Source organism: Melospiza georgiana, chromosome 12 (assembly GCF_028018845.1).
Source record: "Melospiza georgiana isolate bMelGeo1 chromosome 12, bMelGeo1.pri, whole genome shotgun sequence".
NCBI classification, from domain to species: Eukaryota; Metazoa; Chordata; class Aves; order Passeriformes; family Passerellidae; genus Melospiza; species Melospiza georgiana.
Genome location: NC_080441.1, coordinates 9,728,175 through 9,752,471, shown reverse-complemented (window position 1 = coordinate 9,752,471; position 24,297 = coordinate 9,728,175). Strand labels below are relative to the sequence as shown.

Below are 24,297 nucleotides of genomic sequence, written 5' to 3'. Positions count from 1 at the left end.
TAACACAGAGAACTATTAATTTCTCTCCTGCACAGTGTGCACAGCACTCTGAGTGCTTTTTGCATATGGCTCTGGGTGCAGCCAGTCACAATGCAACATGACAGGTTTCTGCTTCCTAGAGTGGATTGTTTTAGGGACTAGAATTAAGAAAAAATTGTCTTACTCTTGGTGAAACATTGCATAAGGAAATAATGCACATATGTTAATGTTGAAAGTTTTTTACAAGCAGGAGTTAGAATTACTATAACTATGGTAGTTTTCAATGAGAAGCATTTCCTCATTGGATAATGCCAGTAGATTATTGCTAGGACTTCCTTGCCTCATGTTCTTACTTTTCTCAAGGAAATACAGTGTTAGGAAGAATATTTATATGTGTATGAGATCTATTGGGAATCTTGTGTTTCTTTGCTGTAAGTTCTCTGAATTAGGGTTTACTTTGGAGAAATTCAAATGTCATCATCCATTTAAACCACCCAAATCTAAAGCTGCTTTAGCCAGAGCATCAATGAAAAAAGAACCCCAAAACATTTGTATCCTAATATCTAATGATTGTTTTTAAAACATTTGTTTTATTTTAGTGTGCAGCTGTGTCGTGCTCTCAGTGAAAACAAAAATCATGATGTGGGTTTCAGAGGTAAGTTGTTTGTTTGCTGGTTTTAGTTGAATAGAAAACAAGCCTGGAAACAGTTGATTATGGTACCTTTGCATGTGTGTGATTGGAATGTTCATGTGACCATTAGTGGGTGCTGAAGGTGAATACTACAAATACAAACATGCGCTACCAGGATTGCTTTCAGACGTCCAGGGGTTTTTTTGGCAGCATTGTCCAATGTTTGATTTATGCCATGGAAAATGGAATTCCACTTTGCAAGCTCAACACAAAACTAGATTTTATTTTAGAAGTTAAATATCTGAACCCTAAGTGTGCAAGTGTGAAATTAGCCTATCTCTGTTAAAAATAAATTGTTTTAATTCACCCACAGTGGTCTGTAGTCACCACCTTACTGACTGCATGATTTAAGGCATTAAGATCTGTGTAACTTGTTATTGAATATAGTTTATTGAGCAAACCATGTGGTGAAAGTACAAGGTGAAAACATGGGGGTTTGTTATTATTCATATAGTAAAACCACAACATTTTTGTGTATTATTTAAGAACCTTACAGGTTTCTCACAGCTGGTTTTACAACCACCATGTTTATATTGTGCAAGGTTTTTCTCAACTGGAATACCTCTGTTTAGTGCTTCAGCTTATTGCAAGCATTTTTAAGGTTACATTCTTGAGTCATAGGAGACTTTCCTTAGAAAAATGAAGAAACAATCCTTATCAAACATTTTTTCTCCAATTAAATTTTGCTTTCTTCTAGAGAAATGGCTTTTGAGAGCGTATCTGTGATGAGACATGGCTAGGAAAGTATTGTAATGTTTTCTGTGTGTGTATAACATGATAATATTATAATGTGTGTATAATATGACATTGATGTGAATTAGAAGGTAAGGATGTCTTTGTTAAGTCACCTGTCAAGACTCAGGTTACTGTATGCAGGATGGTGATTTTTCTGCCCATTTTACTGTTATTCCATGGACTCTCCAGAGAAAGTGGATCATCGCTCACTTTATGCTTGTGTGAAATCTTAGATTTTGATGATCAGTTTTAATCTATTAGCAATAACAAAGTAATCCCCTTTCCTGGTGAGGGAAACATATCTCCTTTACTTGTCTGATGTCTGCAGCATTACTGTAAACATTGCTTTAACAGACAGAGGATTAGCTAATATGTTCCTTCATCTCTTGTCTTTCAACAGATATTCAGCAGGCTTTGTATGAGCTTGCTTACCACGTTGTCAGAGGAAACTTAAAGCATGATCAAGCTTCTAATGTTCTTGGTGATGTCATAGTAAGTATATATTTGTAACAATTACGTACTTAATAAAATCTTTCTTATAAAAGCCCAGATGACATCCAAGCAGGAAAATATTCAAGAGATTTTTCTTTGATATGTCTAAAAGTCATTCTTATCAAATTCTTCATTTATGTACACTTGATATATATGTAGACTGGCAGGGTTTCATTTTTTCCTGGTGAGGAATAGATATTTCAGCATAAATTAAAAGTTAAGTCACGCTTAAAGGGCACATGAAGACTGAAGTTGTTAATAAATAAGTTAATAAATGCTAGAAACAAATGTCACTTGCACATGCAGCACATCTGTGATGCCACCTTCTGGTTTTTATAACAGTGTGACAGTGTTCCATTTTATTGTTGGGGTATCCAAGTTCTGTGATGGCCCTTGAAATAATGCACTAGACTTACTTTTTGTTTGAGCAAGACTCTTCTTAAAATGCTTTGAATAAGTGGAGAAAATAAGGAAGAGAGTGATTTCCTCTAAACTACCATGCTTACAAATACTGTTTTCTTAAGACAGTGAACTAGGAAAAACACATTGAAAATCTTTTAGAAATATTTTCTTAATTTTGTTAAGTTGCTGTTTTGATGTGTATGGAACATTAAGGAAAAATGTGTTGCAATAATCTAGTGTAACTCTTTTGGGTTTTTTGAACTTCAGCATTGGTGTTGAGGCAAGACAAGGCTGTAGGGCACCTTGCTGTTGGGGTGGCATGAGAAATGTTGGATCTTTGGTTGCCATAGGAAATCAGAATCTGTTTGGTGTGTGAGAAACTGCAGGTCACTTTTTGTGCTCCTGCTCCTCACACAGGGATAAAGAGCCTTGAGCCAAGGAGGTGGAGGGACCAATGAGGGGGTTTTGTCCCTGGTCACAAAACACCCTGTAACCTTGACATGTAATTTAAGTGTGTCACTACATATCAATAGTTAGTTCAGCACTTACATTAGATATTAGTCACTAATTAAACATGTACATTGTTAATATGAATTATTAATAATATAAATAATATGCATGACTAATTGAGCTAAACTTTATGATGATGCATTATTTTATATAATGCAAACATTTTCTAAGCTTGCATATTGGATTTTCTGCCTTCATTAAATGGGATCTTGTTCCCTAGGAATTCCGAGAAGACATGCCTTCTATCCTAGCTGATGTGTTCTGCATATTAGGTAAGTTGGGGTCCCTTCCTTTCAGCATTGCAACGGATTTGAGAAATTCAAGTTTTGTGTATCTGCTTGTTGACTTCTTCAGGAAACTTCATTACATCTGTAAAGCATGATTCCTCTTTACAAAGCACGTGTTGATTCTTCCTCAGTGTATCTGTACTTCACTTGTTAATGTCTTTTCATTCTGCTTTGTTCTGTTATAGTTTCCAGAAGTTTGCCTATTAAAGGCAGTGCAAGTTGATCTGCCAAGAATAGTTAAAGGAGCTAGCTTGTAAGAGTGTTGGATGTTAGATTAGAAGACTTAAATTAGCTGCTTCTTGAACTACTGGAATAACTGAAACTAGTGTATCTGTCTGCCTTTTTCTATTTATATTTCTTTTCCCTCTTTCCTTTAAGTTAGTGTGTAGCCAAATGCTATGCTTTCACTAGTAGCAGAGAATAGTGTGGCTAAGGAGCTGGGTTTCAAACTTGGCAGCAAAGGACATTTGACAATTTCTTGCTTGTTTCCTCTAACCCCTTTTTTACTCTAATCAGTATGTGCTGCTATCAGGATTTTTTTCCCAGCTGTGTTTCAATATATGAGAATTTTGATTTGTCCACTCATCCACATACACTGGAAAAATTTTTTGATGCAGCTTGTTCTTTGGCTGAGAGTCTTGGCTGCTGAGGTCCAGGCTGATCTGACTGGTCTGTTGCCTCCACTTCTACCCTGCTACAGCCACTGATTTTCAGTCTCTTTAGGGCCTTCTTTCTGACATATTTGTTGCTGATGTTTTCTCTGTGGGTATGTGTGGTGGGTTTCTTGTTGGTTTGTTTATTGTAAGGCCTGTCTTGCATTCTGTTACGGAGTTTTCTACCCCTTGTGCAGCTCCTTACTTCCTGTCATGATGTGCTTTTCTATAACTGCTTCAGAAGGTTTGCTTCCCTGGCCAGTGTTCCATGGCCTGTCTTCCCACAGGAGTGAATTGCTTTCAGTAGTTGACAATACAGAAGGCATTAATGGTAACAGACAATCACAGCTGGTAAGAGACTGCAGACAGACAGTAAATGGTAGCTCTCTGAAGCCACAGGGAAAAAGATGAGAACATTACCTTAAGGCCAGGGTCATGCAGTCCTCTTCACTGGTTCATATTTCTGATTTTGTGCTTACTATTGATCTTTAATGCTTGCCATAAACGTTATTGCAACAAAGAGAATGGCAAGAAAAATTACTGCAACATTCCTCTGGTTTCTGTTTTACCTTTTCATGAGACTTGTGGATGAGTGAGAATTGTCATCAAGATATTACGTGAACCCCATGGGGGGATGAGTGGGTGGGAAGTGGCAAGAAACTGCCATGCTATCAATAAGTTTCTTTGCCTTGTGTTATCATTAGTATTTGTCAGAATAGCTCCTAAAAGAAGAAACTCTCAAAATTTCACAAGTAAAAATTGCTTTCTCCCCCCGTCTTCTTTTGTAGATATTGAAACAAGTTGTTTAGAAGAAAAAAATAAGAGGGATCATTTTACACAACTGGTATTGGCCTGTTTGGTAAGTTATACCTGGAAAAATTGCAAGTCAAAATTTGACAAGGAAAATAAGAGTGTTGAAGCTTGATTTTATTTTTCTCCAGAAAAGACTGTAAGAGTGTTTTCCAAATGCTCAAATAATTTAAAAATTCATCTCCAAAGTGTTGTGATAGAAGAGTATAGTACAGCTCCCTCTTGAGTTCTTTAAAGAGTTTTGAGAGAACTTAAATTTTTCTACCTACAAGTTTACCAGAAATTTTTCTTCTGAGTTGCACTTCTTTATGTAATGTCCTCTTGTGTTTAGAAGGAACATTCCTAAATGCATGGGATAAGCTTGATTTGTAGGAAAGTTCAGCATATGAAAATAAGACTTCTTAAAAAATAAAGAATACTCTTTGTAAATATGCAGTTCTTGGTAATAATGTCCCTGGATGCTATGCAATGAAACCAGCAGTTAGACTCTAGGGCTTTAGGATGCTCTTGTATATAAAATCTACCACTGTGAAATTCCAGTTTCAGTTAATAGTGTCAGCTTCTGTGTTTGAAGCAAAATGTAAACTTTTTTTGTTTTAGTCAGAAAGCACATGTAGCATAAAGTAATAATTGTGTGGTTTCTAGGTCTTTGTAATTGACAAATTTGGTGTGTGTTTTTGGTGTTTTTCAGTACCTTGTATCTGACACTGTCCTAAAGGAGCGTTTAGATCCAGAGACACTGGAGTCATTGGGACTCATCAAGCAGTCTCAACAGTTCAATCAAAAATCTGTTAAAATAAAGACAAAACTATTGTAAGTCTTGAGGCAAGGGTTGTCTGGGGAGTGGGTGGGGAAGGGCAATGATGATTAGTCTGGTAACAGTGTTTTCTACCAAGTGCTCAGTTTTCTTTGGGAAATACATTTTGTTGCATTTTAACTTGCCATTGACATAAGGATTATTTTTGCCTTTATTTTTCAAACTCTTGAGAAGTATAAAATCTTTCTCATGTTATCTATGGCTTTTGCTACAGGGATTCCATGTACAGATATATGAATTTACAAAGTATAACTAAATTAATTATTGCTCTTGCATCAGTTAAGAATAGGTTTTGTTTTCATAAGTAGGCAAACAGAGTTATTTTAGTTTGGGCAGCACAGATTTTTTTTTGGTGTATGTTTGGTTTCTGTCTCCGCATCCAATGTTTCAGTGTCAAAGAGCATCACATGAAACAAGAATAGATTCTTAAACATGGACTGCCACAGAGCAGTTCTCCAGAGTAGTGTGTAGAACAAGCTTTCCTGTTAAGTGCAAGTCTAATCTTTTTAATTGTCTGCATTTGAAATAAGAGCTGGATTTATTTGGAGAGTGCATGCTATGTTACAGGTATTCATATACTGCATTTAATAGCTTTTGCAACAGCACAGGTTATTAAGTTCTTAAAAATCTGTTCAGAATTAGCATTTTGTATAACAAATTGCTAAGAGCATAAGTAAGCTTCACTGGATGCATGTTACACAACAGTATTTAATTTCTCTTTATTTGCAGTTATAAGCAACAGAAGTTTAATTTGCTAAGAGAAGAGAATGAAGGTTATGCAAAGCTTATTGCAGAATTGGGTCAAGACTTATCTGGAAATATCACTAGTGATTTAATCCTTGAAAATATCAAATCTTTAATAGGTAAGGAATTTATTGAAAGAATATGAACATTGGTTTTCCTGTATGATCTTATGACTACATAAAGTAGATCAGTTTGGATAGAATTATGGTATCTTTAAGTTCCTATTTCTGTGGAAAAATGAATTTTGGGAATGTTGTGTAGGTACACTTAACTTAAAATACTGAATTTATGGTGTAGCCTTAGATATGCATGCTGTGATTTTAACATCTTTTGAAGATATGCTTGTCAGGCAGATTGGAGCATAACAAAGTAATGCTTTTTGCTATTGAATATATCAGTTCAGTGCATGAGCATTCTTATATTCTTGAAGATACTGAATGAGTGATTCCTTGTGAAGAGAAATTAGAAGTAGTAAATGTTTTTCCTTTACCTAGTTCTTTTAGAGGTTTTTTCATATTTCTAAGTTGAGTGATGAAACAGGAAATACCTGTAATTACCCTTGTTTTAAACTTCCTTTTTGAACAAAGAATTCTTTACAATACATTGATGTTTGCACCAGTGCCTGTCTCATATGGTGCCAGTGCAGTAATGGGCAAAAGGCTGTGCTGCCATTTTATAAAAAAATGCTTGCTCCCCTTCAAATAAAGAAACTCTGCTCTCCTCTGCTGGCAATAATGGTGAATTGACAGGGCAGGACCATCAGGAGGTTCAGGGTCTAGCTCAAACCAGAACAGCTTTTGGGCTGTAAAATAATTACTAGCTGGCTGATTTGTGTGACTGAACAAATATGTGTGGCAGCACAAGAGAAGGAGCAGCAGCCCATGCCTTTTGCTGGCCCTGTGGTGTTGGTGAGGTCAGGTTTTTAACTATTAAATGTTCCCTTTAAATTGTTAATTTCTATTTTTGCTGTAATCTGGGTTGGAAGTCCTGTTTAATGTTTTTGTGTAGTTCAATATTCTACAAATCAAAATGATCTGTGCGGTGTTTATAGATGATCCAGATTATTTTGATACTGATAAATCAGGCTCAAGTTTAACTGCAGAGAATTAATTTTAAAAGTTAATGCATCTGTGTTATAGAAACTGAGTGAAGATGAAAATTAAGCTTTTCTGCTCTGTTCTTCTCCACTAGGATGTTTCAATCTTGATCCTAATAGAGTTTTGGATATCATCCTAGAAGTCTATGAGTGCAGGCCTGAGTATGATGATTTCTTTGTACCACTGATAGAGTCTTACATGTACATGTGTGAACCTCAAACTCTATGCCATATCCTTGGGTTCAAATTCAAATTTTATCAGGTAATGTATTTCCATTATTAATTCTTGCCTTTTGTGGTTGGTGGTTGAACTGCAGTCAGTAAGAACAGATTTTCTGCAGTTGTTTGGTTTTTGTTTTGTCTTTTCTTTGGGTTTTTTGTTGCTTGTTTGATTTGGGGGTTTTTGGTTTTTTGTTGTTTTTGTTTGGTTGGTCTTTTTGGTGGTTTTTTTTTTTTTCACAGAGAAATTAGTTTTTAAGTTGTAAAATTCTGGTATTAAAAGCAATAATTTCATTACTTGAGTGGGAGTCTCTTACCATATTTTCCAGGAGAATGCTTAATGTTCTCTTAAAAGAGCTGAAAACAATCTTGATACCTTCCACTTGAACTTGTAGAGTTATGTAAGGACTGGCATGAACAAAGAGACTGTACATTTTAAACAGGACTTAGCCCCAGGAGTGAGGAGCATATTTGCAGGGTTGATACTTGATAAAATACTCAGGGTTTTTTTTTTAATGCATAGTTATGAATTGCATACAAGAACTATAGGGTGTGAAGTTAAAGGTTTTGTTTCTGAAAATACTCAATGTGTATTACAGTAAAGTCTAGTGACTTGGAAGTGATAGCTGTTAAATAACATGGTAACAAGGAGAACTGTGGGTTAATTTGTTTCATCTGAACAGAAATTGGGTGGTTTCTGTTTTATACTCTTCTGCTATGGTCTGATTACTTTTTTCTTAAATTTCGATGTTGTCCATTTTAGGATCCAAGTGGTGAGACCCCTTCCTCCTTATACAGAGTTGCTGCTGTCCTTTTGCAACATAATCTCATAGACTTGGAAGATCTTTATGTTCATGTAAGTGACAGTACTACTCTGCTAGATGCCAAAGCTAAGGACATTTTAAAAAAAGAAAATCAGATACCTTATTCTGTTCCTAAATTTTCAAGCTCATTATATTCTGTGTAATACCTGTAAGTGTTCAATATTTAGTGATTCTTAAAATTTTCAGTGCTTTCTTTATGCCACATATTCAAATAAGCACACATTGAAGTATGAATGCTGGTAAACTTTATTTGAATTATCTGTGTAGCATCCTCCAGATTTTCTACCTTCTGGCAGAGTAGGAAGTTGGAGGTAAATGCCTGAGTAACCTTCCTTAAGAATTAGAGCCATCAAGTTCTACTTTACAAGATCAGTTTTTGAGAAAAGTGCTAGGACAATCAGCCCCAAACATTGTTCTAGTTTAATAGTAGGGTTATTTTTAAAAAATGCTTGCAGGTTCCTGAATAGGCCTCTCATGCTCTGCAAGAATACTGATCATTTATTAGGTTGAAAGAAGGAAATGAACTTAGGTGTTCACATATAATCAGAGACTTATTTCTTTATAAACTTTATTGCATTCCAGTTTGATGAACAGTTAACAGAATATTGTAGTTATCAAATTATTTTACATTATATAAGAATTTTTAATTTCAGAATATCCATGGATGGTCTTAAGAAATTAAAGATTCAACTCTTCCACTGAAATCAAGGAAAGAGTTATAGTTACATCTGTGGAAGGTTTGGAATGTAGTCCTGCCATTAATTTGTGTGGCATTTCCTAGCCTAAGTCACAGTCTGATCAATATTGACTTGCCAATAACTGTCCCTGGCTTCATAGGAGTATTTTGGCTGAAAATGTGTTGGGTGGAGCAAGAGTAGGAGTGCATGTCTCAGATAATTGGTGTGGAGTGAGCAGTGTGTGGTGATAAAGCTTGTTTTCAAGAGAATGTTTGTAAGCTTCCAAAACATGCTCAGGCTTGGGGTTACAGTTGCCTGTCCAATCTCAGCTCAGACCTGTGCAGGTGTGGGCATGTTTCGTTCCAGTCTCAGGTTCAAGGGTCCCTGCAGTCATTTCCAGTGTTCACCTGCATGGTGGTGATTCTCAGTCTCATTCCAGGATCTCTCTGCCAGTCTGTCTCTGCATGTTTGACATGGTGTATTTTTTTAAATCTCTTTTCAGTTCAGGTTTAATTTAACTTGCTATGAAAGTTTCTATTGAATAGCATGTAGGTGTTGAGTCTGGAGGGGTGTTCATTGTATGGCTCCCATAGGAGAGCACTGCTGGGATTATCACTCATATTTAGAATGTTCTCCCCACCTCTGCCCTCCCTGCCCTTCCAAGCCTGTAAAAACTGTTCTCAGTTAGTGTGTGTACACACAGCCATACAGAATGCATGCCATCCTAAAGATACAATTTACCCATTGAAATTCCACACTAGCTGCTTCTTGGTGAAGCTTATTTCTGTGAAATGCAGGAGTTCTTTCCTCCTTCAATGATCAGTTTGAGCAAAGAAAAACCAATAAAAATCTTTGGTTAAAACCATTAGAAGAAGAGATGAGTGCATCGAAGATGTCGTGACTCTGCAGTAAGTTGATTACTTACTTGCAGGGAAAGTGTCATCTTGGTTTCAGGAGCTAAATTGAAGTTTGGCTTTGTCAGAAAAGGAGTTTTTCCTGTCTCACAACTTGACCTTTTAATCACTGAGTTTAGGTTTATATTCCTCACCCTGATTATTCTTAAGTACAAGACTGTGCTGAGGTTTTTTACATACTAGGTACTTTATTTAAGATGGTTTTTAAAGAACATATATGACATGTGTTTAATCCACATTGCTCATAAATGAAAAAATAGGTACACTTTGAATGTTATTTCTTTAAAATAAATGTGTAATGAGAGTGTGTTGCTAAAGAGGTTACCTGGTTTTCCTTGGTGATTAAATTTTTCTTCCCTTTAGATGAGCAATATTTTGAATATTCACTTGGATTAAAGGCACTGAGTTGTGTTAATGTTATCATGAATTATGTGTGTAATTGTCACCATAAAGTTGGATGGTAAACTGGAGGGCAGGGGGGTCACAGATGGTTGTGAAGAAGTGGAGTGGTATTATTTCTCATGAGTCCTTGATTTCAGAATGGTCAGCTATTAGTGTAATTCCCAGTTTGCGATGATGGCAGCAAGGAACAGAAACTGGTGCCCTGAAACACTGTCAGATTGGTAACAAGAAAGGCCAAAGTTCTTCTCCAGGCTCAGGTGATCCACAGTAGGAGTTGGTCACTTCAATTTTGACACATAATGTTCTGTTTTTTACAGCTTCTACCAGGGGATAATGCCATCATTGAGGAACACAAGCGAGAGATAGTGGAAGCTAAACAAATTGTCAGAAAACTTACCATGGTTGTCTTATCATCTGAAAAGACTGAGGAAAAAGAGAAAGAAAAGGAAAAAGAGGAGGAGAAAACAGAAAAGGTGACTGAGTAGCTTTCTTTTCAGTAACATTATTTGAATTACATTAAACAATTGTTTTAGAAACATATTTATTTAAAAAGCAGTTACGTGCTTCTTGGATGGCTTGTATTAGTCTTCCAGCCACACTTCTGTTACATTGAATGTGCAAAAATGCATGGTTTGGGGTTTGTTCTGGATTTCTGTACATAAAATATTCTTGGTTCTATGGCTAATTGATTTCTTGCTTCCCTTTTTGTTGTATTGGCTCCACTAAGTATGCCCCAGCATTTATTCACTTCACAGCCTTAAACAACTGCACTTCTAGGATTCATGATAGTATAATCCTAGTTGATTTCATAAAAATAAGGACCTTAGTTCTCTCAATCAAGAATTGGGACATAAAGAAGTGCCAGACTAAGGAATGTTGGTATAATTATCCTGCATTGTAGAAAAAGCTTATAACAGGATTTCTGCTTGTAACTGCTCACTGTGCTTTCTTTTAAGCCTATATTTCCATGTGTGTAAATATAACTCTTCATTTAGGTTCCTACTAAGTCAAATTTATGTTGCCCTAGGCCTAATTTGATTTAGTGGGTCCAAGCCTATTTGATCTCTTAGAGCCTATTCTGTTATCATCTTCATTTGACTACTTAAATGCTTCTTAAATACCTTATTTAAAACATAAAAAAGAAAAATAAATGCTTGACATATGCATTTTTAAGTTGCATGCTGGAGTGAGGGGAGCGATCCATCAGTCTTAGTGGTTTCTGTTCTTGAATTTCTGTATCCTGCTGTATTCCTTATCAATCTGGTTTGTCTACCTATTCCTACTTCTTCTACACCACCTTGATTCTGGTCATCTCTGACCTTTCTTTCTCCTTTCATTTTTCTGTCCTGGCTTGAAAAATCTAATTCCATTTTCTTCCCTCAGGCCCCTGATACTGTTGTTGCCCTCTGACACTCAACTGCAGCCACAGCTGCTGCCAATTTCTTTCACTCACTTGAAATTTCTGATCCCCTCCCTTTTGCTTACACCACATTGCTTTGGCCCACCTTCTCTGCTGTCAGAGGGGGCTGCCCAGAATTTACTGAAGTGTGCTTGTCACCCTCTTCTGATGGAAAAGTAAACTCTTGATGGGACATGGGGAGTGTAGCAAGTAATGTCAGAGGAATTGCATTGCAAGTAATGTCAGAGGAGTTAAGACAGCTTTCATGACTAAGCTTTAGAATTAAGAACTAGGGAATTTTAAGCTTTAGCAGAAACTGTAGCATTTTTCTGAAGGATTAAAATGACAAAGTCTGTGCCTGTGTGATGGGAAAATTAAGCGCTGTACTTAACAGAAACCAATTTCTGTGACTGCACACATTGTTATGCAATGCATGCTGTTTCTTAAAAAACTTGTTTCTGTGTTAAAAGTATTTTTGTATGTGCTTAGCTGTGCCCTTCATGGCAGTTAGGGGAGTAACTACGTGTGAAAGGTGTTGTCAGCCTAAGTTTAGGCACAATGTATCCAGCACTTCATTTAATGTTCTGGTTTTGATACAGTATCATGGAATAAATGCCTGCTTAAGGAAAGCAGTGTTTAAAAAGTATTGACCTGACTTTTTTAGATCCACAACGTGCATATTCTGTGTGGTTAAAATTCATTATCATCTAATGACTTTAATATGAATAATTTAGTCTTGACAAATGTGCTGCCTGCTTTTGCCTTTTAAGGTACATTTGCCATAACTGTGTGATAGGACATGCAGACAGGTCAGAGTGTGGGCAGCAGGAATGGGTTTGACAGCAGTTCCAGACTGACCCCTCTGTGCCAGACATGTCTTGGCTTTTGGAGAGCTCATGTCAGAACATGCTTACCCAAAAGTCAAGCAGTGTGTGAGCTCCATAAGTTCAGCATGAATAGAGACCTGACTTGGTTTTGCTGTACATTTTACCATGTGCTGTGCTGTTTTCTATTTTCAAAACTATCAGAAAAATATTTGCCATTGTTAAAGTTTTAAAAGGGAAATAAACCCCACTAAAACCATGGAAACTGTAGAAGCAAAGGAGTGTCTGTTTTGTAAGTAATTATTGTTCTTGTCAGTCTGCCTTTTCTGCTTGTGTGGTTTAAATAAAATTATATTTTGCTTTAAAATAATAAAAACATTTTGTCCTAGACTTGTAATCTTCCTTCCCTGGGTGTAAACATCATCTTGGGCTTGTAGTTACTTACAGCTAGTTTTCCTTACTGTTCGTCACTTAGGAATAGACTTTTACCTTGGGGGCCAGGGAAAACCAATTTATAACAAAATCTATCAATACCATGCCACTGAAAAAAGGGCTTCAAGGCATGACCTTAATTTTAGAGTCCTGTTTCCTCTTATGCCTGTATTGCAAAGGGAATTTTGGAAAAACTTTGTGTAGACTTGTACTCAAGAGTCTCCTAGAATAGGTGCTAATGTGAAACTTATTGTACAGGCACACTAGGATGGAGAAAGGGTTTGAGTGTGGCTTAGCTTTTTTTCTATTCTAATCTGCTTTTGCAAGAGAAGTTTGTGCTTATAAACTCAGAAAAACACATAGCATAAAGGATTCTCAAGTGCTTGCATTGTTCTTAAAATGTCTTGTAAGGAAATAAGCTGCAGTAGATTGTGACAATTTGAAAAAATACGTGATCAGACATACATCAGACAACTTTATGAATTTCTGTTTTATTTTTAACTTTTTCTTTGATCTAGATGTTAAATTCTACATGGATTGGTTTATAACTTCTTTTGAGGTTTTCTTACTGTCTAAATGTCTAGCTAAATTTTATTTTGCCTATGTTTTTATTACACGGTTGATATACAAGGCTTTTTTCTCTAGCTGTGGATTGCAGCTGCTTAAGGAGAAGTATTAAGGAGACTTTATGAACACACTTTTTCTTTATTATCTTGCAGCCTCCTGATAATCAAAAACTTGGCTTATTGGAAGCCTTATTAAAAATTGGTGATTGGCACCATGCCCAAAGCATTATGGACCAGATGCCTCCATTTTACTCCACTTCGCACAAGCCGATCGCCATCGCGCTGTGCCAGCTCGTCCACGTCACCATTGAGCCTCTGTACCGCAGGTAGGGGACAGCCACAATGCTGCTGCTGCACAGGGAAAAACAATTTCTTTACAGTCTAATTATAAATACATTTCTAAAGTTTTCTATTTCGTGTGAAATGCTGCACATTTTATTTTTCAGAGTTGGTGTACCTAAAGGAGCTAAAGGGTCACCAATTTCCTCTTTGCCAAACAAGAGAGCACCAAAACAAGCAGAGAGCTTTGAGGAATTGAGAAAGGAAGTGTTCAACATGCTTTGTTACCTTGGTCCTCATCTGTCCCACGATCCCATTTTATTCGCAAAAGTAGTGCGCCTTGGAAAAGCATTTATGAAAGAGGTTGGTATGACTCAACAGCTGGTCAAAACATGAAAAGTACCAATTACTCTGATGTCAAAAAATGCTTGTCTTGCCAATTGTGTGATATTCAAATGCTAAAACAGAAGGTCTTGACTAAGGACAAACTTGGAGAATCTTGCTTTAAGTTTTGATCAATTGTATGATCTATAAACATCTTTATGAGCAACTTAAGGCACTTTAGATTTGTAACCACTGATGTTTAGTGATATCTAATTTCCTATTATGGTATTAATTTTTTATTATCTGTGTGTGTATAATTAAAAAACCCAACAGACATATGGTACTGATGTCTGGAAGTTGTTCTACATTATTACAGCAACAATGTAATCAGCAGGGATTGATAACCTAATACACGCGCAGTACAAATAATTACAGATTTCTGTTCCAGCTGTTAGGTTACTTGGGAAACAGGGGATGTTGCATCCTTTTACTCTTTTTTCCCCCTGTTCTGCCTAGTTAAAATGCTGCTGGTATTGATCTTGTGTCAGTGACAAATCTTTAGATGCTGCTAAGGATGAGTTTGATGTGGAAATCATTTCAAGTTGCCAACTTCAGAAATTAACTGGTCTCTTGAGATGGGTTATTGTCTTTTGACCATGTGTGTCTATTTTGTTCAAAATAGCAGATTTTGTCAAGAGAATTTATTCTTGTTAGGTTCCAAGATGCTGTGATAGGGTTAGAGATCTACAATAACTTTGGTTCCCATGCAGTCTTTGTAATAAAATCAGAGAACCTTCAACTATTTCCCTGCTTCCATATTTCTGTATAATTTCTTGGCATCTTCTCGTCCAGAATGGTAAGATTTCCCAGTAGTAAATACTCTGATTTCATAGCATGCTCATTTCTTGCTGGCCAGTGAGAAGACTGATATCACCTCAGTGATAACTGCACTGTCAGTGCAAAATAGCTAAGTGGGAAATTATAATTTTAAGGTACTAATGCATTTTATTGCTGTCAGCAGACTGTTAGGACTACTTTGTAATTGAAATATTGAAGGTTTGTGAGAAAGCCCTGATTCTGAGGATATGTACACTGGAATGCAGATTACATGGTTATAGGAATCTCTTGTGCAGGTTTACTGTAAATATTCTTATGACAGTTTAATGTATTTCTGACAAGAATGAGCAACATTTTAGCTATTTGCTCTAGGTTGGAACTGTGAAGAAATTCGTCAGTGACAGAGTGGTTAAGGTAACATAGGGAAAGTTATTTTTAATGCATTGTTGCCATCAGCATGTTCTAGTTGTGAAATTACATTTAACACACAGTAGAAATACTTGTAACTGAAGGTAATTTGACTCTAAGTTAACCCACATAGTAGTTAAAAAGTTAGACTACTAACACTGCACTGCAGCTTTCATGCTAAAGTGTACCTTTAAAATAATTGTGCACTTACTGTGTGATAGCTTAATATGCTTTTCATGGTGAGTGGAGCAAGCAGAGGGAAAAAGTAATTTAATAACGAAGACTAAAGGCTTAAGAGGGTGTTAGAGAGGAAGATGGGGAGATAATCTATGGCTGTTGGTAACTGCATTGGAAATCTTCAGATTTTTTAGGTAGAAGGTGAATGCTTAGGCAATTTTTTTCCTCTCCAGTAAGAAAATTCAGTATTTCACATGTAATAGCAAGTTTCCTTGTAGCTCTAGCTGTTATTTCTTTTTGGACAAAATTGTACAAAGCCCCTCTATAAGTAAGGAATGTGTTTCATCCATGCATTTGAATTTCTATTTAAAAATACTTTAATGCTGGCAGATATGGCAGTTTAAACATTTAAGAGATGCTTGGCCCTTCAGGTTTATGCTTTTGCTGAGATAGCTCTTTTCTGAAACTCTGTTACATTAACTCTGCTACAATTAACATGGTTGTCTTTGTTATAGTTTCAGTCAGATGGAAGCAAACAGGAAGATAAAGAGAAAATGGTGAGTTTTGGAGGAAGGTGTTTTTATGCAAGATTGTAGTGGTGACCAAATGTGCATTTTACTTCTTATTTGCTTGGAATCAGCTGGAAATCCTCCAGCTATTTATTCTATAAATACACTTTGTGGTGGGGAAAAGCATAGAGAAGACAAATTGGAAGTAAGAGAGGACTTTATTGGTACAATGATTTTTTTCTTTAATTGCTTAATTTATTTACTTCAGAATTTTTAAATTTATTATCAAGATTGTTCACAATGAAATTGTAGGTGTTCAGTAGAAATCCAACTTGCAAAAACAAGAATTTGGGGTTTTTTAATCAGTAAGTTGGTTTTCAGTATGAAGTTTCTGCAGTTTTCATTGTTACTTTTTTCTCTTTCTCACTTATCCTGATTTCCCAAATCATTGCAAAGAAAATCCCTTCTGGGTTTTGTGTTTTGTTTTGGTTGTTTTTCACTGCTGCTATAGTTATTCTAAAATAGCTCAGCAGAAAAGAGGACTGTTTAAGAAAGGTTGAGGGTGGTACGATACTGAAAAAATGGAAATTGGAAATATGTCTTTTGAACATGTATAACGCCTTTGGGCTTTTATCTGAAATTTTGAAAATTGAAGTGAAGGTGGGGAATACCTCAATACATTGAAAGCTGTTGCCAAAATGAATTTTTTCCCGTGTTGCACTTCATGCAAGTCCATACAATATCTTTTTTTTAATGGTACGTTTGATTCAAAAATGAATGCAACCTGCTGATGATTTCAGCAGCTTTGTTCTAGTATCTTCTATAGACAGATAAAATATTGACAGTAAATTATTTACTGAATAATTTATGATGGGAGTTATTGCTAGATACTATTTAGATTTTTGTTCTGGGAATCTTAATCTTGTAGTGTATTTTTTTTTTAATCAAATTTTCCATTTGTGCATCTGCACACTGCATGTATAACACTGCTTCTGAGGCATGTCCTGATATTTCCTTTTGTCTCTATCCCAGGAAACACTGTTCAGCTGTTTGTTGAGCATTACTGATCAAGTCTTGCTTCCATCTCTTTCCTTGATGGACTGCAATGCATGCATGTCTGAGGAATTATGGGGAATGTTCAAAACCTTTCCATACCAGTACCGGTGAGTGGAATGATTTGTTTCCATCCTTTGGAATGTGCTGCTGAGTTGTCTGTTCTGAAATTCCTTGTCCTGTGAAACATTTCCAGGTACCGCCTCTATGGGCAGTGGAAGAATGAAACGTACAACAGTCACCCACTGCTTGTGAAAGTTAAAGCCCAAACCATAGATAGAGCCAAATACATCATGAAGTAAGTAGTCAATTCCCATAAATAATTATAAACTGTAGTACAGTCCATTGCATATCACCAGCTGGAGAAAAAAAGGCTTGACAAATACATTCTCTGTCTAATGACTTAGTAATTTCCCAAATAGTTCTTGTTCATAAAGCATTTAATGTATTGTGGTTAAAAACCATCAAATAAGCAAGAATACAGACAAATTTGTCGCCAGTAAGGGTATATAATCTCTGAAAAATGTCCCATTAAATGACTTAAAACCTTTTCCATGGGTAAAGTTTTTGATAAATTGCTTTGCTTATGAAATGTGCAAGTACTACATATTTCCTCTAGGTGTGGAGACTCTCCTCCAGAGTCTCAAGAATTGTCATGTTCTCTGTAAATTTGAATGTATGGCAGTGAGGTGAACAGAATGATTTATTCTCACCCTCAAGTGGGCTCACAGCAATTCCAGATTTACCTCACATTTGATGTCGCTGTCAAGTGAATTAGGTTCTCCATTTGCCAAAAGCAGATGGTGTGGTGTTAAAATGTGGATAATCAGAATCCTTCCATATAGGCAAGACAGTGTTTCTGGATAAAAGTCTCTGCACTCAGAGCTGTGAAAGCTGGGAACAGCTGTTTTGATTCCCTACTGACTTGCTGCATACACCATAAACTTTCCCCCCCTTCCCTGTGCAATGGATTTCAGTTGTGCAGGTGAACCACAGTGCTGTCAGCTGTTGAAGGTCAACAGCTGTGTGTGTAATTTACTGTCAACTTCAGCTTTCAGGTTGAGCTCAGATCTTCAGTAGGAAATGCTGTGGAGCTGAAACACACAGAAATAAATATTGTTTTTCAATGTACTGAATGCAACAAAAAATGATCTGTGGCTAAGTTAAATTTCCAGGAGCAACTAACAGCATCACATGGTAGTTTGGTGTATATGCTACAGGTTTCACTGACAACTTTGGAAAGCAAAATGTTGGAAGTTGAAGCTAGAATATGGTCCATAGTAACAGAGGGACAGCTGGACTGGTTGTACTGTCTGCATCTTGGAGGATTTCTCTATTTCCAGTTCTCAATAGATTAGCATTTCTATTCTGAGGTGTCTTGAAAACACATTTGCTAGCAAGAATTTAGTTTCTGAGACTTACAAAGATGTTTCTTCACTGAAACTGACCTGTTGTTTTAATATTTTTCTAGCTTATCTTTTGTAATAAACTATGTCCTCTTTTACAGGCGTTTAACTAAGGAAAATGTGAAACCCTCTGGAAGACAAATTGGGAAGCTCAGCCACAGCAATCCTACAATTTTATTTGATTATGTATGTAGCTACATGTATTTAATGCTATTTCATCTTGTCAACAGATAATTGAAGCTCAGAAAGGGGCCTGCAGTTCTAATTTCATTATTTTTTAATTTTGATGCAAATTTTAAAACTTAGTAGTTTTTAATAGTGCACATAGTAACATACTAAATATGACTTAATAATACTTAGTGACATATTAAATGTGGAAACATTTCTTGAATAACCAACTGCAGAAAAAAATTAATTTGAGATAGCAGAGGTGGTTCTCAGGTACAGGGATTGCTGATCACATTATGCAGAATGCAAAATCAGGTTAAGTTGCTCTGACAGCTGTCTATGAGTAGGGTGGAGAAAGATCAGATTCTTCCATTTAGAGGAAAACTTAAAGCCTGAAATAAAGTCTGAAATACACTTATGAAGTTGGGAAGGATTTTTAAGATTGCTTAGTGCTACAGAGTGCTGGAGAGGTGTAGAAATGTGTTGATGGGCCTCCACCTTATTCACAAATGTGACCTAAGAGTATGGATTAAACTGTTTTTAGATTGTACTTGAAGAAATTACTGCTGCACACGTCTGTGTCATGTACCAAGGAGAACATCCTACAACTTGATTGATGCAGTTTACTTTCATGACCTAGCTTCATGGTATTGGGTTTTTTTTTAAATAGTCTTTTATTACTGTATGTAGCAGCAGGAAATCTTGCTGCTAAGGTTTAGCATTCTTAAGGAATATTAGGAAAAAATGTTTTTGTTATTTTATTTGCTGATAATTGGAAAGAGAAATGATAAGGAATTGTTTTTACATGTTAGAGACATGTTTCACTGGTATCCTTAAGGTACTAGCTAGGTTAATGAGCTTGCCTATTTACTTTGACAGTTGTTTAGGACCTTTGAAAAAATTATTTTAAGCATGTTTTCTGTAGGTTTTGAAGACAAGTATTGTTAAATGCTTTTATTGTGTGAAAGATAAGGAATACTGTCCCTGTTCAGTTGAATGTCTGTTGTAACTTGCAGATTTTATCACAAATACAAAAATATGATAACTTGATAACTCCGGTTGTTGATTCGCTGAAATACCTCACTTCCCTGAACTATGATGTCTTGGCATGTATCCTTTGATTTAAATTACTGCATCACTTATTGATAAAGCTGCAGTTGTAGCCAGATTGAATATGTTATCTGTGAGTAAATATTGCCTCTATTTTCTCTTCTTGCTGCTTTTTGCTGGAAATTTCAGTGAAGTTTACAAATACCTTTGCACTTGTAGTGGATTATGGAACCCTCTCTATTATTCTTTCACAATTTGAAAATTCTTCTTTGTTTTTCCTACTTTCATCTTGAAGACATAGTGATCTTGTAAATAGTGAGGTAAATTCTGCTTTTAGGTTACTATTTCATGGTTTTATTTTTTCAAACCATAGTTATGTTAATGATTGCTGTACTTATATATTGTGTTCATATATTACAAAAGCCAGAAAAGCAAGTAACTTTTGTGTTTGTAAGTTAAGGAAGAATATTCTCTTTAACTCCACTAAAGATTGTATCATTGAAGCATTGGCAAACCCTGAGAAGGAGAGAATGAAGCATGATGACACTACAATCTCAAGCTGGCTGCAGAGTTAGTATTCTGGTTTTATTTATTACAATAATGTTTAAAATATTTCACCTCCCCCATGATCTATTCAACCATTGATCATTATGATCAATATTTTGCTTGCACCTACTGGCTAATATTTTAAGCAAAATGGAGAGCTGTCAAGTTTAATCAATAGGAATTTTTTTCCCTTTTGTGTTCCAGAAATGCATGTATTGCTAAGGTGCCATATGCAGTTGGTTAATGTTTGTTTAATAAGCAGGTGCAGTCATAGCTGTTTCTCTTTGCCTCAGGTCTGGCAAGTTTTTGTGGTGCCGTTTTCCGAAAATACCCAATTGAACTGGCAGGCCTCCTGCAGTATGTAGCCAACCAGCTGAAAGCTGGCAAAAGGCAAGTATTGCACAATGGATCCTTATAAACTCAGTTTCTATGAAGTGTTATTTAGGTGTTTGCTGATACACAGGCACTCAGTGTAGTTGTTGCTCTAGTAGTGACAAACTCCATTCAGAGCACTGGGAAGGTTAAATAGCAGAAAGAAAGATTGATATACTCTTTAGTACATTACTTTTCCTCTAATTGTATAGCTGTGACATTCTTGAAGCAGTGATTTTTCATCTTTAACTTATTTTAAAAGTTTTATTAACACCTAACCAGATAGGGGAAAAAACCTTCCAGTGTGTTATTTCATCATATACATTACTGTACATTATTTAAAAAATAAGTTTCCATTATATAAAGCAGTGTGACTGTTATAGTTTGTTTTTCTTTTCTCATAATGTCTTCTCTGCAGGGATGGCTCTTAACATTTTAATATTATTTAAATACTTTATCCAGTTTATTTAGTGGTAATTGAATTGCTTCTTCATGTGACAGTGTCAATCATAACTCAAAACAAGGTTTCCAATTAGACTTTTCCTCTTGTCTTTCCATTGTCATCCATTAGTATTATTGTTTCATTTACTTTTTTGATTTTAATTTTATCACATAGGTGAGTATCAGCCTTTTTCTATTAGGAATCCCCATATGGTTACTGAAAGGCACCTTACCAATGGTGATAACACAGCATGTTATTTTAGGGTAGTTATTTTGAGAAATGTAGTTTTTTCCCCTTCCCTGCAATGTAGACATTCAGTCTCATATGCTCCTCTGTCCCTACATTTTGTTCTGATGATGGCAATCACATTGAGCTACAGAGGAAGGGTAAGTAATGTTTGTCTTTCCTCAAAATCACAACTGTAAGTATTTTGGGGAAAAAAAGTCAGTGTAGTACTTGGGATCATAAAATGAAATGGATTTACTGGTATGGCCAGTTTCATAGGACTGCAATATTCAGGTATTGGAGCTTATGCTGATATTGCACAGTTCCTACACAGAAACATACTTATGGTTGGAACAGCAAACAAAAATATAAGCCATATGAATTATCTAAAGATGAATCTTTGTTTTGGAAGGCATGGCTAAATGATTTTATAAGTTAGTCACACAAATTTCTGAAGTTAACTGGAAAACATTGCTGCTTTGTGTGATTGGGATACAATTAACTATACTTCTGTTGAGGAAAGTCATTGTCCTTATGGAGTTCAGAGCAGGAAGTGAAACCTTATCTCTGGGCAGGGTGATTATTGGAGTGTTTTATATATTCTGTGTTTCAAGTATAAATAGGATGTTTTCCATGTTTCCAAGTAACCTCTCCAGACTAACTTTGCCACTGCATTTCTAAGGCTGTGTACTATTCTAGAAACCCTTAACAAAATATAAAATAGTCATGAAATAACTGTGTAGATACAGTTTGAGACATGGAAAGCAACAAAAAGAGGCAATAGACTTTGATTAATCTGCTGATACTTAATAGCACCACATTCCCTACCGTCTTCAAATCCAACTGTTGAATGACTGCATTGCTTTTAAGTACTAGCTTTTTACTTGCAATTAAGAAATTCTTGTGCTTGGCATACCAGTTTCTTCTTGAAAATAGAATGAAAATGTTGTTTAACATGCATTGTGGTGCTGCTTTGTAATATATATTGAATGTCATAGCTCCTGGTTGTTAAACAAATTGTCTTGTTTTTACTCCGCTTTCCTGTTTTCTTTGCAGCTTTGATTTGCTTATTTTAAAAGAGGTGGTGCAGAAAATGGCAGGGATAGAAATTACTGAAGAAATGACCATGGAGCAGTTGGAAGCCATGACTGGTGGAGAGCAGCTGAAAGCTGAGGTGTGTTTGTGTTAAATTTAATAATAATTATTGCTTTTTTTTTGGTGGTTCTAAAGACACTGGTTCAAGAACTCTGGCAGCACAGCTGAGAAAGGTGTGTGCTTTATCAGAGCTGCCCCCTTTTGAGTGTAGAGGCCTTGAGACAGGCACCCAAGGCAGTGTAGATGTGAACTTCAGTTCTTGTGCATCACAGCATCTCATATTCAGGAGAGTGTTACATGGCAGATCTGTGAATTCCAGCAGCCACTGAGCTTGGATGTGCTGCTGTCCTGCTGGCTCAGCCCTGCTCAGGGGGAGCAGCAAAAAGTGATTAAAGCAGGCAAGACTGGTTTGTTGCTGATTCTTCTATACATACATTGCAGTACAGGATCCAGGGAGTTTTACTGCTGCACTGGAAACTATTGCTGTTAATTCATCAGTATTTCTGCAGTCAGCTCACACAATTCCATTCCTGATGCACTGATTTCCAGCTTGGGTAACTTTTTCTGTCCTCTGCAGGGTGGATACTTTGGCCAAATCAGGAATACAAAGAAATCATCTCAGAGATTAAAAGATGCATTATTGGACCATGATCTTGCCCTCCCACTGTGCCTGCTTATGGCTCAGCAGAGAAATGGTGTTGTCTTTCAAGAAGGAGGGGAAAAACATCTGAAGCTGGTGGGAAAACTGTATGATCAGGCAAGTGAAAACATCTATTTATGAGATCCCCTTCTTTCTGTTAACTTCTACTGTATCAGCACAATATGTGAGGATTCAGCACATAAGTAACAACATTATATATGAGAATCTAGTACAATACAAGTACATAGGATTTTTAAAACTAATTGCAGAATTGCTCTATTAAAATATATAGGTGTATTAAAAGTGTATTATATTTACAAGTGACCTCTCAGTAAAAAAGCAAAGCCTCCTTCGTCATAAAAAGTTAAATTCTTATTTTTTAAGTGTCCATTGTGTTTTTCTAATCTTTGGTAGTGAAACTTCCTTTTTGTTAAAAGATAATTCTGTTCCTGCCTTAGGCAGTAGGAACTAATTGCATTCCATTCTGGTAGAATAGAATGCTCTTGAGTTCTGCTGGCTTTTCTAGGTGGAATTTTTTTATTTTATTGTTCTTCACCAATGAGAAATTTTTTTCTCTACTATTTGGTGTTAGCAATTTTAACAAGAAACAAAAAGGGAAAAAAGGCAGACTTTGAGGCTCTCCCTAACTTAATTGTTGAACAAAATAATGTTTGCTAACTTTTTGTATTTTTTTACTTTGTAGTGCCATGATACCCTGGTACAGTTTGGTGGGTTTTTAGCATCCAATCTAAGCACAGAGGATTACATTAAGCGAGTGCCTTCTATTGATGTTCTCTGTAATGAGTTTCACACACCCCATGATGCTGCATTTTTCCTCTCAAGACCCATGTATGCACACCACATTTCAGTGAGTACAACTCTTCCATTTGTCTGCTTCTAGTGCTGCTTTGCTACCTGTTACCAGTACAGGTGGCAGGTTCCAGATAAAGTTTGTTGGCTAAATAAAACTTGCAAAGTTTTTTTAGTAGAGTTAGAAATAGAAGCTGTGGGCTGGAACAGGTTGTCCTTAATCTTCTTAGGAAATGTGGCCCATGTGTCAACTTCCACACAACTGAAAGGAGTCATAGCTGATGAACTCACTTCTTTGGATGTCTTGGGTTATCAGTAGGAATTCTCTCCCTCCCTGTTCCCTCAAAGGTGTAAGTTCTTCTGCAGGTGTTTTAGATGGATTTTTGCTGTGGAGGAAAGTGTTGCAGCTGCCAAATAGTGTGCTGTCTGAGGAAGTGTCAGAAATGAATTTGTTCCTGCATCTAAAAAGTTCAGTAAGGAGAG

The 24,297-nt window shown here is 36.2% G+C and overlaps 1 protein-coding gene across 2 annotated transcripts in view; it reads left to right on the top strand.

The window, feature by feature from the left end:
• The window catches only part of THOC2 (THO complex subunit 2), a 47,872-nt gene that overhangs the window by 5,360 nt on the left and 18,215 nt on the right, over positions 1-24,297 (top strand). For both annotated transcript variants that reach the window (XM_058033006.1, XM_058033005.1), the window contains exons 2-22: positions 579-634; positions 1,806-1,897; positions 3,030-3,081; positions 4,538-4,608; positions 5,251-5,372; positions 6,106-6,239; positions 7,312-7,478; positions 8,199-8,291; positions 10,570-10,725; positions 13,627-13,799; positions 13,920-14,115; positions 16,014-16,055; positions 17,040-17,170; positions 17,257-17,358; positions 18,568-18,652; positions 19,651-19,744; positions 20,174-20,254; positions 20,524-20,620; positions 22,326-22,443; positions 22,942-23,121; positions 23,708-23,872. In XM_058033006.1, the coding sequence (XP_057888989.1) occupies positions 579-634; positions 1,806-1,897; positions 3,030-3,081; positions 4,538-4,608; positions 5,251-5,372; positions 6,106-6,239; positions 7,312-7,478; positions 8,199-8,291; positions 10,570-10,725; positions 13,627-13,799; positions 13,920-14,115; positions 16,014-16,055; positions 17,040-17,170; positions 17,257-17,358; positions 18,568-18,652; positions 19,651-19,744; positions 20,174-20,254; positions 20,524-20,620; positions 22,326-22,443; positions 22,942-23,121; positions 23,708-23,872 (2,407 nt within the window). The remainder of the gene's footprint in view (positions 1-578; positions 635-1,805; positions 1,898-3,029; positions 3,082-4,537; positions 4,609-5,250; positions 5,373-6,105; positions 6,240-7,311; positions 7,479-8,198; positions 8,292-10,569; positions 10,726-13,626; positions 13,800-13,919; positions 14,116-16,013; positions 16,056-17,039; positions 17,171-17,256; positions 17,359-18,567; positions 18,653-19,650; positions 19,745-20,173; positions 20,255-20,523; positions 20,621-22,325; positions 22,444-22,941; positions 23,122-23,707; positions 23,873-24,297) is intronic.